The 13,897-nt window shown below is 44.4% G+C and overlaps 1 protein-coding gene across 1 annotated transcript; it reads left to right on the forward strand.

The window, feature by feature from the left end:
• Positions 1-1,196: 1,196 nt before the first annotated feature.
• On the forward strand, positions 1,197-6,879 carry LOC310772147 (protein NLRC3-like). Its single transcript, XM_083664595.1, is given in 8 exon segments — positions 1,197-1,246; positions 1,432-1,663; positions 2,043-3,601; positions 3,603-3,835; positions 3,928-4,101; positions 4,934-5,107; positions 5,288-5,334; positions 5,683-6,879. Coding segments are annotated over 8 exon segments (3,000 nt in total). The 5' UTR covers positions 1,197-1,243; the 3' UTR covers positions 6,261-6,879.
• The last annotated feature ends 7,018 nt before the right edge of the window (positions 6,880-13,897 follow it).

Below are 13,897 nucleotides of genomic sequence, written 5' to 3' on the forward strand. Positions count from 1 at the left end.
GTAGCTGGTGTGTTGAAACCCAGTACAGCAGGAGAGACCAGACTCATGTACACCCAGCTGTGTGTCCAATTGTAATTTTTTTTTTTTACAATTACTCTATTTATCCAGAAGGGTTTTACTTTGCATACATGCTCTTGCAGCATTGCTCTGTCTCACATTACAGATAGCTGCATGTTCAGTAGTCTTCTGCACAGTCTTCTGCTGTTGGTCACTGAGCAGCTCCCCCAGAGCAATCTGGGGGTCTAGATCCTTAATTGCTCAAGCAATTTTTTGGTAGTTGCACAGTGTGGGCAAATAGTTAACAGTGTCTTTCAAAGTTGGTACTGGAATTCAAACTGGCAAACCGCTGGTCAAAACCTGGCTTCAAGGTTCAAGGTTCAAGGGGCAATTTGTGAAGCAGCCAGTAGAAGCATAAAAAACAACAAATAATGAAACAAACAGCAACAACAAATGACAGCAGTTACAATGAAAATCACATGGGGCTATTTAGGAAGCCAATGGAATCAGGAACAAATTAGTTTTTGTGCCTGTTAGTTCTGCATTTTGTATCTGCGACCGGACGGGAGCAGCTCAAACTCTGGGGTCAGAGGGTGGCTAGGGTCGGCCAAGGTCCTAGCTTTGGAGGTCGTTTAGAGCTATGAAAGTCGTTTAGAGTGTTGTGAGCAATTTTGCTGCACACCTTCACAATACTTCTACTGCCACTGCCCCCCTGTTTTATCCATCCTTAGCAGGATACAGCAGGAGAGAGCAGACTCCCCTGTACCTAGCTGTGTGTCCATGAAGAGTGACTGGTCTATAGAGCCTCCTCTTGCGTTCAAAGATGGACAGCACCCTATTGAGCAAAGGTAATTGAAAACAGATGTATTTGTTATTACAGTATTTGATTCTACTGAACAGAGGGAAAAAGTCATGCTAATGTTGATTTAGTTTCTTCTCCCAAAAATCACAAAATCACATCATTTGGATCCATCATGAACAACATCCATCATGAACTGTAAGTGTGTGTGTGTGTGTGTGTGTGTGTGTGTGTGTGTGTGTGTGTGTGTGTGTGTGTGTGTGTGTGTGTGTGTGTGTGTGTGTGTGTGTGAGAGAGAGAGAGAGAGAGAGTGAGAGAGAGAGAGAGAAAGAGAGTTTGCGACATTGACTTATACTAATACATAACGTTGTCTCCAGAGTTCAGAGGTCAGAGGTTCCCAGTGGTCAGTCTGTCCAGGAGCTTCAAACAGACCTGGACTCCATATTTATGGTGTGTAAATGTACAGCACCACTTTACATTTTACTTTACAGCTACAAATGAACAAAACAACCGCTCTGGTGGTAACAGTCTTCAAGCTGCACTCTTTAGAGCAGTGGGCTTTCAGTCTATGCCGGATGGACCTGATGTTCATGGTTTTAGTAAGAAAATTGAATTCAAATACTATTCTGTTCCAGCTGCTTGAGGAGAACATTGTCACATTTGTGAAGAATGAGCTGAAGAGATTCCAGAGTGTTCTGAGTCCAGGTGACCCAGAATGCTTAGAGAGGCAGAGGGAGGACGAGGAGGTGGTGGATGGTGAGGAGGAAGAGCAGAGGAGGAGCAGCAGCAGGGAAGCTATTCTGCAGATCACACTGCACTTCCTGAGGAGAATGAACCTGGAGGAGCTGGCTGACTCTCTGCAGAGAAGTAAGACGCTTTTACTGTAATAGGTTTAACATGATGGAGAGGGAATGGTGGGAGATGGATTTCCAAACTGCTGTAAATCTAAACATTTAACAAATGATTTAGTTCACAATTTTAAAGGTAAATGAGCACAATCTCTCTGGATAATCTGGTGAAATTATTAATTTGTTAATGTGAACACAGTGGTGCACACTGGGAAACAAAACAGCATGACACCAGTTACCTTTCGCACTGAGCTGCACATACTGTACAGCCAGGAGCTGTTTGTGCAGTCACAGTGATGAGCTGAAGAGATGCCATGGAGTGGATACATGACCAGGAAATATTCACATTTCTCATGTTTACCAAAGAATCTGCTCATTAGTGGTATTTGTTCTTTCAGAAACTCCTGCTGCGTGCCAACATCAACTCAAATCAAGTCTGATGGAGAAGTTTCAGTGTGTGTTTGAGGGCATTGCTAAAGCAGGAAACCCAACACTTCTGAATCAGACCTACACAGAGCACTACCTCACAGAGGGAGGGAGTGGAGAGGTCAATGATGAACATGAGGTCAGACAGATTGAAGCAGGATCCAGGAATCCAGTGGGACCAGAAACAACAATCCCATGTGAAGACATCTTTAAACCCTTGCCTGGAAGAGACCAACCAATCAGAACAGTGATGACAAAGGGAGTGGCTGGCATTGGGAAAACAGTCTTAACACAGAAGTTCACTCTAGACTGGGCTGAAGACAAAGCCAACCACGATATACAGTTCATATTCCCATTCACTTTCCGAGAGCTGAATCTGCTGGAAGGGAAAAAGTTCAGCTTGGTGGAACTTCTACATCACTTCTTTACTGAGATCAAAGAAGCAGGAATCTGCAGCTTTGACAAGTTCCAGGTTGTGTTGATCTTTGATGGTCTGGATGAGTGTCGACTTCCTCTAGACTTCAAGAACAATGAGATCCTGACTGATGTTACAGAGTCAACCTCAGTGGATGTGCTGCTGACAAACCTCATCAAGGGGAAACTGCTTCCCGCTGCTCGCCTCTGGATGACTACACGACCTGCAGCAGCCAATCAGATCCCTCCTGAGTGTGTTGATGTGGTGACAGAAGTGAGAGGCTTCACTGACCGCCAGAAGGAGGAATACTTCAGGAAGAGATTCAGATATGAGCAGCAGGCCAGAAGAATCATCTCCCACATCAAGACTTCACGAACCCTCCACATCATGTGTCACATCCCAGTCTTCTGCTGGATCACTGCTACAGTTCTGGACCATGTGTTGAGAACCAGTGAGAGAGGAGACCTGCCCAAGACCCTGACTGAGATGTACATCCACTTCCTGGTAGTTCAGTCCATCCAGGCAAACATCAAGTATCATGAGAGAGCTGAGACAGATCCACACTGGAATAGAGAGACCAGGATGATGATTCTCTCTCTGGGAAAACTGGCTTTTGAGCAGCTGGAGAAAGGCAACCTGATCTTCTATGAAGCAGACCTGACAGAGTGTGGCATTGATATCAGAGCAGCCTCGGTGTACTCAGGAGTGTTCACACAGATCTTTAAAGAGGAGCGTGGGCTCTACCAGGACAAGGTGTTCTGCTTTGTCCATCTGAGCATTCAAGAGTTTCTGGCTGCTGTCCATGTCATCGCCTCATTCATCGACTCTGATGTCAATCTGTTGTCAGAAGCACAATCAAAATCTCAGTTGTCGGTGATGGTATCAAAATTAAGTCACCTCTACCAGAGTGCTGTGGACAAGGCGTTACAGAGTCCAAATGGACACCTGGACTTGTTCCTCCGCTTCCTCCTGGGTCTTTCACTGGAGACCAATCAGACTCTCCTACGAGGCCTGCTGACACAGACAGGAAGTAGCTCACAGACCAATCAGAAAACAATCCAGTACATCAAGGAGAAGATCAGGGAGAATCCCTCTCCAGAGAGAAGCATCAATCTGTTTCCACTGTCTGAATGAGCTGAATGACCATTCTCTAGTGGAGGAGATCCAACAGTACCTGAGATCAGGAAGTCTCTCTACAGATGGACTCTCCCCTGCTCAGTGGTCAGCTCTGGTCTTCATCTTACTATCATCAGAAGAAGAGCTGGATGTGTTTCACCTGAAGAAATACTCTGCTTCAGAGGAGGCTCTTCTGAGGCTGCTGCCAGTGGTCAAAGCCTCCAATAAATCAGTGTAAGTGCAAAACTGGATAGATTCAATATACAGTATGTTGTGAAGATAGAAAAAAATATGTTCAATGTTTTTCATCACTAATTCTCCTTCAGGCTGAGCGGCTGTCAGCTGTCAGAGAGAAGTTGTGAAGCTCTGGTCTCAGTTCTCAGCTCCCAGTCATCTAGCCTGAGAGAGTTGGACCTGAGTAACAATGATTTGCAGGATTCTGGCGTGAAGCTACTGACTGCTGGACTGGGGAGTCCACACTGTAGACTGGAAACCCTCAGGTCAGAATAAATGTTACTGGTCAACATACTCTTTAAATTCTGCTTCACATGCTGTCAGTGAAAATAGCTGACCTCTCGTTTTCCTGCTGATGTGATTTTTGAAACCAGCTGAGAAAGCAACATTAAGATAAGATAAGATAAGTTTATTGTCCATTCAATTGACATATAATGGAAATTTTTCTTTTTCTTTGGCAGTCTGACAACATAATAAAAACAGACAGTACAGTGCCCAGTATAAAAACAGACAGTACACAGTACACAGCAGTGCTCATACACTATGGGGGGTATGTCATTTAGGATTGTCATGGCAGAGGGCACTTTTGTACCCATTTTCACCAATTCAGCTTTAAGTTTCGATTCTCTGTGAGAATATTTCATTATTTTGTCTTGGGCCAAGAACTGAGATGAAAACACAAACACGATCCTTGGGTCAACTGTTAACATTGGAGACGATTAGAGTTTCTGCATTATCATCATTTCAGAGCAGTGTAGCCTAATATGGGAAAATCCAGCATGTTATGCTTTTTAAACAAGTAGTTTATACTGAAAGCTTCAATCTCTTTCTCTGAAAACCTGTACAAAATCATCTAGAGTAAACAAACTATTAATACTGGATGGATGATATGGATGAAAATGTCATGACAATTAAAAAAAACGTGTGTGTGTGTGTGTGTGTGTGTGTGTGTGTGTGTGTGTGTGTGTGTGTGTGTGTGTGCGTGTGTGCGCGTGCATGCGTGTGTGTGTGTGTGTGTGTGTGTGTGTGTGTGTGTGTGTGTGTGTGTGTGTGTGCGTGTGCGTGCATGCGTGTGTGTGTGTGTGTGCGCGTGTGCAGGCTGTCAGGCTGTCTGCTCACAGAGGAAGGCTGTGCTTCTCTGGCCTCAGCTCTGAACTCCAACCCCTCCCATCTGCAAGACCTGGACCTGAGCTACAATCATCCAGGGGCATCAGGAGGGAATCTTCTCTCTGCTGGACTGGTGGATCCACGCTGGAGACTGGACTCTCTCAGGTATGGAGAGGCAATATCTGCTAGAAGGCTGAGAGTCACACACATTTTCTCTGTCACACTGAGAATGTGAGGAATAGTGTTTTATGTTTAATGGTGGATATGAAGGGAAGGTTATTAAAATGATGTCCATGTTTCCATCATCAAAGAGAATCTGCTGGTCTGACTTTGTTCATTCCCCAGTGTGGACCATGGTGGAGTACAGTGGTTGAAACCAGGTCTGAGGAAGTGTAAGTGTGTATTTAGTTTGAGTCCTAAAAACAAAGCAACACATATTCAACTACTGAGATAGAAAGTCCCTCTACTACACCACAGTATGTGACATCCACTCATTGATATCCTAGAGTGAATCAGGATGGTGGGCGGCTGACATAATGAGACATCTGAGAAATTATTGAGCAAAGTGTCAATAAATCAATAACAGAACAGATGTATTAGATGAGAAACTCCCTGTATGTCTGTGTGGCTGAACAGAATTAATTTCCACATGTGGACGATAAAGACTCTATAAATAATAAAGATTCGATTCGATTCGATTCTATTCTAAGCTGCTGTATTGTGTCTTGTTCTCTAATCAGATGCCTGTGAACTCACACTGGACCCAAACACAGCACAGATAAACCTCTTCCTGTCTGAAGACAACCGAAAGGTGACAGGAGTGAGAGAGGAGCAGCCATATCCTGATCACCCAGAGAGATTTGACTACTGGAAACAGTTGCTGTGTAGAAATGGTCTGACTGGTCGCTTTTATTGGGAGGTTGAGTGGAAAGGAAGGGTTGATGTAGGAGTGACCTATAGAGGAATCAGAAGGCGAGGAAGGGGTGAGGACTGCAGGTTTGGAGGGAATGAAAAGTCCTGGAGTCTGTACTGCTCTGATGACCGTTACTTTCTCTGGCACAATAACAGATCATCAGCCATATGTTACCCCCTCTCCTCTGACTCTAACAGAGTAGCAGTGTATCTGGACTGGCATGCTGGCTCTCTGTCCTTCTACAGTGTTTCCTCTGACACACTGATCCACATCCACACCTTCCACTCCACATTCACTGAACCACTCTACCCTGGGTTTGGGTTTAGGTTTGAGTCTGGGTTTGGTTCCTCAGTGTCTCTGTGTCAGATAGAGGAGGGAGAGAGAAACACTCACACTGCTGACTAAAGAGCTGGAATAGGAAATCTATGAGCTGATGAAGAGAAGCGCTGAGGTGGACCAGCTCTCACACACTGAAGACCACTTCCGCCTCCTTCAAAGCTTCCCATCCCTGAACACTCCTCCACACACCAAGGACTGGACAGAGGTCAGTGTCCATCGCTCATCTTATGTGGGGCCTGTGAGGAGAGCTGTGGCTCAGCTGAAGGAAACTCTCAGGAAAGAGATGAACAAGCTGTTTGAGGCTGAACTGAAGAAGTTCCAGCAGTTTGCAATGGATGTGACTCTGGATCCTGTTACAGCACATCAGGCTCTCTTCCTGTCTGATGATGGGAAACGAGTAAATCATGGCGATGTAAAGATGAATCTCCCAGACAACCCAGAGAGATTTTCTTACTGTACCTTTGTGTTAGGGAAGCAGAGCTTCTCTTCAGGAAGATTTTACTAAGAGGTTCAGGTTAAAGGGAAAAAAATAGACAGGGACACGCACATCCAAAGCTAGGCCACACTGGGCCTGGGTGCTGGATCAAAAGGGTACTCACAGTACTCACAGTGCTAGTAGTAATGTTGTGGTTAATGAAGTCGCCTCCAGGGATGTATTTGCATTCATATTTGTATTTGTTTTGGGCCTCTTCCAAACTCTACTTAACTACTTACTATAAAACAGAGCCCACAAACTACGGTACTCCCTTTTGGGTGGCATGTATAATAATTATTTTTGTCCTATTTGTCTACACTGTATATATATACTGTTAGAATCTATACATTTGTGTCTAGAATAACCTACGTCTCTTATGTGTGTACATCTTTATTTTAACTTTTCTAATTACTAATTGCTGAACACCTGGTGATGTCATGTATATTGATACGGGTATTTAAGACGGCGTCTCTCTGCCACTTCAGAAAGCATCTTGAGGAAGGGCCAGTGTGGCCCGAAACGTCACGCTGTTTGCAAAATAAAAAATACCTAAGGGGAGCTCCTTTTAGTGTGCGGATTGTTCTTTTTTCACTCAGGTTAAAGGGAAGACTGACTGGAATTTAGGAGTGGCCAGAGGGTCGATCAACAGGAAGGGGAACATTATGTTATTGACACCAAAGCACTGGACTATTAATACTGGACTATGCTTGAGGAATGGACATCAGTACAAAACTGACTGCTGACACTTCTGTCCTCCATTATGTGGAGGGTGTGGTCTGGTCTCCTTTTATGACATAGATGCTGCAGCCATCTACTCCTTTACTGGCTGCACCTTCACTGAGGAACTCTACCCATACTTGTCCCTGTAATAATCATGGTGGTTAACACTCTGCCCCTCTGATAATCCAGTCAATCACACTGAATATTAAATGCTGCAAGATAGTTTCATCTAATCTAATAATTCTGCAATACTTGTTCTGCAAGTGTCAACACTTCACAAAGTAATGTCATATAAGGAAGAAGTAAAGTCATTCTAACTTGACAAATTCAAAGGTCAAAAGCTGTTATCAGAGCGTTGTACATGTACTGAGCATTGTATTTTGACTGAATTACTAAAGAGCTGTTTGAGTAAAGAATTCTGCAATCTGTGTTTCTCACATTAGAAGAACTGCAGTGGCTGTTCAATACATACATGTCCGGATCGGGTGATTGCAGCCTGCAGCGTTTGTTAAATGAATAATAAAAATAAAATTATGAAAATTACGAGTCGTCACAATTTTAGCTGTTTTCCACACTTTTTAAGACATTGAGATATTTCAAAAACATTTTCCATACCTTTAGTTTCCATACCTTTATGGGAACCCTGAGAACTACTGCACTGCTGCATTGTGGCGGCATCTCCAGGAGGAATAGTTTGGCTGCATCTCCAGGAGGAATAGTTTGGTGTGAAATTTAGGTGCTTTTCAACCATTGGACATTGCGAGTATAGTTCAGGGATGGAGGCCCAATATTCTGCAGGTTGTCAACTTGTCATTTCAATCACACACACTACAGAAGCTCATTCACCAAATTACACAACTGTGTACTGTAGTATCTTGACCACTAGGTGTCAGTACACACCATGTAATGTCATCAAATGTGTTGCGCTTATTACCTTCACTAAACACAGTCATCAGACAGTTGTCTTTACACATCTCTAAGAGCAGGTACACATGATCATCAAATAATAACACAACCTATCAATTTCTAAATAAAATAAAGCAATAATGTATTCTGTTCAATACACTGTAAAAATGTAAATCAATTTCATTTTGCAGCCATGTGCGGTGGTCCATAATGAAAGTGTCGACCACCAGAACTGGAGGCTATAGTGACCTATTAATGGGCTGCACTGTTGTTATTTCAACCACCCACTCTTGTCTTGTTCTCTTGCCTTACAGTATATGAGTATTATACTGTAAAAATCTGTCGGATGTCTAAATGTACCGGCAAAATGTCAGAAAGAAAGTGACTCTGATGTGGATTTATAATGTTTCTCGCCACTTTAACCCTTAAACCTCACCATCATCATAATGTGTTACATCATATTGTTTGTTTTCATTCCCCGGTCTCCTCTTCTGCATGATGCCACGGATGCAAAGGCATAAACATGCGACAACTGACAATACTGAGGAACTGCATGGTTTACATGCCACTGTCCTGTGTTATACGTGATGTCCCCCATGACCCATTATGCATCTTCTCGGCCTGAACGTCTAGCAGATAAGGACTATGGATGAAGTTATTGTGCGCTTACAGTCACACACACCCTAGATAAAAAGTACACCTATGGGCTGCCAGAAGAACACTTGAGAACACAAACAAAGGAACAAAGCTCCTGGATCGGGGGGTTTTTCCCCTCTCCAAAACCTCTGCGTATTGAAAGGGCTCCTGGCGTCTTTCATGTCTTGAAGGGCCCTGGAGAGCTTCGCTGCACCGGAGGAAAACCCCACTTCTGCCTGTTGCTGTCCTGCTCCGACGCGACCCACCTCTGTTTGTTGTTGTCATTGTTAATAGCCGGGACGAGCTTCCTATGATCAACAATATTGCATTGACCTCGACTCCATCGCCGCTGAAGTGATGTTTCTTTTATATTCAATGCAATTTCCTGTGTTTATGAGGCCTTGGGCTCCTTTGCTCTGAATCATCAGTCAGTATAGGAAAGCATGCAGGTTGGTATGTGTAATACTCTTGAGCATGCCTGACTGCTTCTGTTTCCTGGAGCATTAGTTTATAATAGCACCTGAATACCAACATGTTTTTAATCACTGGCTAACTTCTAAAGTAAGTCCATTGCTCCCTGGGGTTTGCATGACGCCGTTGTGATCAACTGTCCAGCTATGCCATATCCTTGTAATCACAGATTTGTCATGCGGATAGTTTGTTCCCTGACATTGTTTACTGCATCCCAGATTGTTTTTGGCACAATATTTTGTGTCATTATTACAAAGGGAAACCTTCCTGTCTGCGAAGGATTTCCCCTTGTTTTCGATTATAAAATAAGACAGAGCTAAAATAACCCACCGCTGGATTCATTTGGGCTTTGTTCAAATGTGAGATCAGTGAGCTACATGTAGTCCAAATGGCTTGTTTGTGGGCAGCAACAGAAATGGTGGGTCATTGATGCTTTTGTGATTTCGTTTTGGTTCATTGACAATTTTTTTGTTTTTGGAGTACATTGTACCATTCATTGTCTTTGGCATGCCTGGCAAAGGCTCATTTCCTCATTGAGCATAACATCTTTATCAGATGTGTAGTCTTGGACTGAATTTCAATCATGGAAGACTAAAAGGCATAGTTAGAGCCAGGGGCGGACTTGGATCATAATTCAGGCTGGGCATTAGATACCAAGCAGGCCAGGCCGATACGGGCCGACGTGCGTGCCGGCGTCCGAAGGGCGGCGGTGAAAAATTTGGGCCGTTTGAAGCCCAATTTGGGTCGTTTGAAGCCCGATTTGGGCTGTTTGAAGCCCAATTTGGGCCGTTTGAAGCCCAATTTTAGGCCAAGTCCAATTTTACAATGAGATGCACCCACTTTAAACCTGAATAAAGTAATAGAACCACTAGTAAACCAGTAGGCGGCGCCTGGCCTGCTGTTCAGTGAGTGGCCTGGCCTGGCCTGCAAAAAAAAAAAATTTTTTTTTTTTTTTTTTTTGCAGGCCAGGCCAGGCCAGGCCACCGGGCATTTGCCCGACGTGCCCAATTATGCAGTCCGCCCCTGGTTAGAGCACCCCATGCTGTCATACCCCTCAGCCCAAATGACGTCACTAAATGATGTCATCATCTCTGACGTCACCATCTCTATGACGTCACCTTTGCAAAGTGACGTCAGTTGCCCAAATGGCGTCAGTTATGACACCATAAATACCCTTCTCCTGGTACTATATAAAGCCCCCTTCACCACAGCTTAAATCACACTTGTGCAGTCATCACTCACCTTGTGCCAGCATCCCGCAATCATCCAGCATCTCCAGAGCAAAGCTTCACCCCACCCCCTCCCCAGATCACCACCAATGTCATGACTCCTGTTGAAGCAAATCCCCATAGGGGATCTCATACAGCACTGACACCCCCCCTCTCTCATAGCAAGAGGAGCGTCACATCATGGAGTCATACGCCATGCTTAAACTGTTTATTTTGATTCAATAAAAGATTGTTAAAATGTCTTACGAGTCTCTCATGATTGAAATACTGTAAGTAGCAAACACCGCGACCTATATGGGGCATACAAGTGCCACAACTGCATTATGGCACCGGTAGCCACTTGTTTAGGGTTTGGATATGGTCAGGAGCTTAGGGTTAGCATTAGGGTCTCCAGGGGAATATGGTTAGTGTTTCAAAGCAGGTCTCCCAGCCCTAGTCTACAACCCGGCGTAACTTGACTTTTGCGTCACCCCGACCAGGTGCATCAGTGTGCGTTCCATAACCTGCATGAGGGGCAAGTGCTTGTTTAATGGTGCAGCCGTGGGCATATCATACTAGCGCACAAGGGTACCGTGTGCGTAACGCACAAGGTGCGTGACAGAGCAGTCATATCTCATGCAGTCGGAGTGAGAACGGGTCTTATGTGTGCTGCATGGTAACACGCACCTTTTAAAAGGCAGCACATCCCTGCTTAGTTTGGCAGCGAAACGTGGCGTTACATGTCACTTTTGTCCACTTTTGTGTCACGTGTTGATATTAATAAATGTTGTATCATCACAAATGTGCAAGTCCCAAACTAGACAGGGATGTGCAGAAAATTAGCCTACATACACAGCAAATCTTCCAGTGTTATACGTGTTGATTTTTCAGTGACAGTTATTTGGCATATGATTGACTTAGTGTTGATTGGAAAATTGTTTGTTCTCTCGTGGAGCTGATCTGGCTCTGTTCCAAATTATCTAAAAGTGTTAAATGAACTCTAACCCGCCACGAACCGCACGTCACTTACAACTAACTTACAAAATCCACCGTGGACCACATTAGCGTCTCACAGCAGCCATTAACAGCTAATTAATGTGCATGGATCATCTAACACATTCTGAAGCTGCTGAAGGACCTGTGTGGACGTCCTGCACCTGCTAATTGAGAAACACTTTCACACGTTATTGCAGTCTGACTCACTGCGTGCAGGACTCTGACCATTGCACAGGCATTTTTTTAGGCGGGCGGACAATACATTATGACCTACCTAACCAAAGATCAAGTTAACAATTGATTTAGATAGACCAACTGAGACACTGGAGTCAAAGTGACAAGTGCATCTAAGAGACCATTCCCCATCTCCTGCAGGATACAAGGCTATCCGTTTACATGGACTGGCAGCTACCGGCCATACTCTTCTGATTTACAGCCATAGAAAGTGAAGGGCTCTGTGTCCCTGGAGGGTTTGGGGGGGGGGGGGGGGGGGTGAGAGCACAGACGTTGGTACCATAAATCCTGGTGGCCATGGTGGCCTGCTGAGAGTGCGCCCCTGTCAGCCCTGCCTCAGGTTTATAATTAGAAACACGCCTCGCCGTGCTGGCCGGCAGGAAGCGGCCCGGGCCTCCGTGTATGGTGTGTGTGTGTGTGTGTGTGTGTGTGTGTGTGTGTGTGTGTCTGTGTGTGTGTGTGTGTGTGTGTGTGTGTGTGTGTCTGTGTGTGTGTGTGTGTGTGTGTGTGTGTGTGTGTGTGTGTGTGTGTGTGTGTGTGTGTGTGTGTGTGTGTGTGTGTGGCTGTGGGCTAACAAAGAGAGGAAAGTGTATACGCATGGGGCAGGCATGCAGCAGGGATCACAGTCTGGTTTTGGAGCTCTGCGCTCACCTCGTTAGAATGTGCAGGTGGATGGGAGGGCAGGATGGAGACAGCCTCTGAGCCCTAATGAGTCAGGGGGAAATAACACAAGTCCTAATCATGATACTGTAAGTTCCAATCACTTCACCCATGCAGCCATGGAGTTATGCTCAGCTCTGTAGGTTGACTCACAGGTGCAGAGGGGTTTGATTGTTACCGTTTGCAATTCCGACCTTATGACTCTCCACACTTTCTAAAAAGGGTGTGCCGGGTCTAGTTGGAGCCACAATTTTATGTTATTTTTGGACATATTATAGACTGTATATAAATATGGACGTAGCCACTGTGACGTCACCATTGGTACTGTATTGTACTGTGGACTCCCGTTTTTGAAGTCGAGTTTGGCATTTTGGCATTTTGACCCTCGCCATCTTGGTTATTTGGAGCCAGCTAACGCGAGACCAAGGGATTCCCACAGAGCTGCAGCGCCGCCTGCGATTGGTAGCTGAGCGATCACTGGACAGGCAACCTGTCAATCACACCCCAAAGCATAGCCTGCTTTATCGTCTTTGGAGATAGGTTTTCACCCGGTAACAACAAATGTCAGCAGGAATATGCATTGTCCCAAACACATACTGTATGTGTTCAAAATTATGCAACTCCTTAAATTCGACACTACACCCCCCGCCCCCTTAATGTCTACATAAAAACGTAATATTGTAGAACACACTCTCACTGTTATAGGCTATACTGAATGTTTCCATGTTTGAGAAATTTCTATATGAATTCAATTAAATCTGTAGCCATAACAACCTTTTTTTATCCCCTTCTTTCTCTCTACACACCTCTAATCCTCTCTAAACGCTTATCATAAAGACACATTTAGTTTGTAAAAATGATGCAAAGACAGTGAGCATGACTGGATTTAATCGGCTGAGCCCATTTACTTACTGCAGATTTAGCACTTCCTGAAACGTGAGTACCGGTAGACCATATTGAACATGTACTTTTTGACATTTAAACAGTTTGAATATAGGGCATTGTTGTAAAATGCCCTATACACAGGTCAAGCTTTGATGGTAGTGGTTCTACCATGACTTGAAATGTGTTTTTCTTGGTGAATTTGTTCTGCTGAGCTCTGCAGTGTAATGTAGCATATTTGTCTTTATTTGGCCCTCAACATCCACTGATCCCCTTTATATCCGTGATCTCTGTGTCTGCAAGGTAATATGAAACATATGGGGTTCAGACAAATGTCTGATTAGAAACCGGACATTTTATTAACGGTAAATCCTATTTTTTTTTCCCAAGTGAAAACAGTCAAGCATCGGTCAAAAGTCACAAAAGACAGGAAATTCAACTGATCAAGTCTAACGCTACAAATAGATCCGGTTCTTTATCCAGGTTTTTCATAAAGCACTCTGACAACTCCAGCG

Source organism: Poromitra crassiceps, assembly GCF_964638095.1.
Source record: "Poromitra crassiceps genome assembly, contig: HAP1_SCAFFOLD_2097, whole genome shotgun sequence".
Classification (NCBI taxonomy): Eukaryota; Metazoa; Chordata; class Actinopteri; order Beryciformes; family Melamphaidae; genus Poromitra; species Poromitra crassiceps.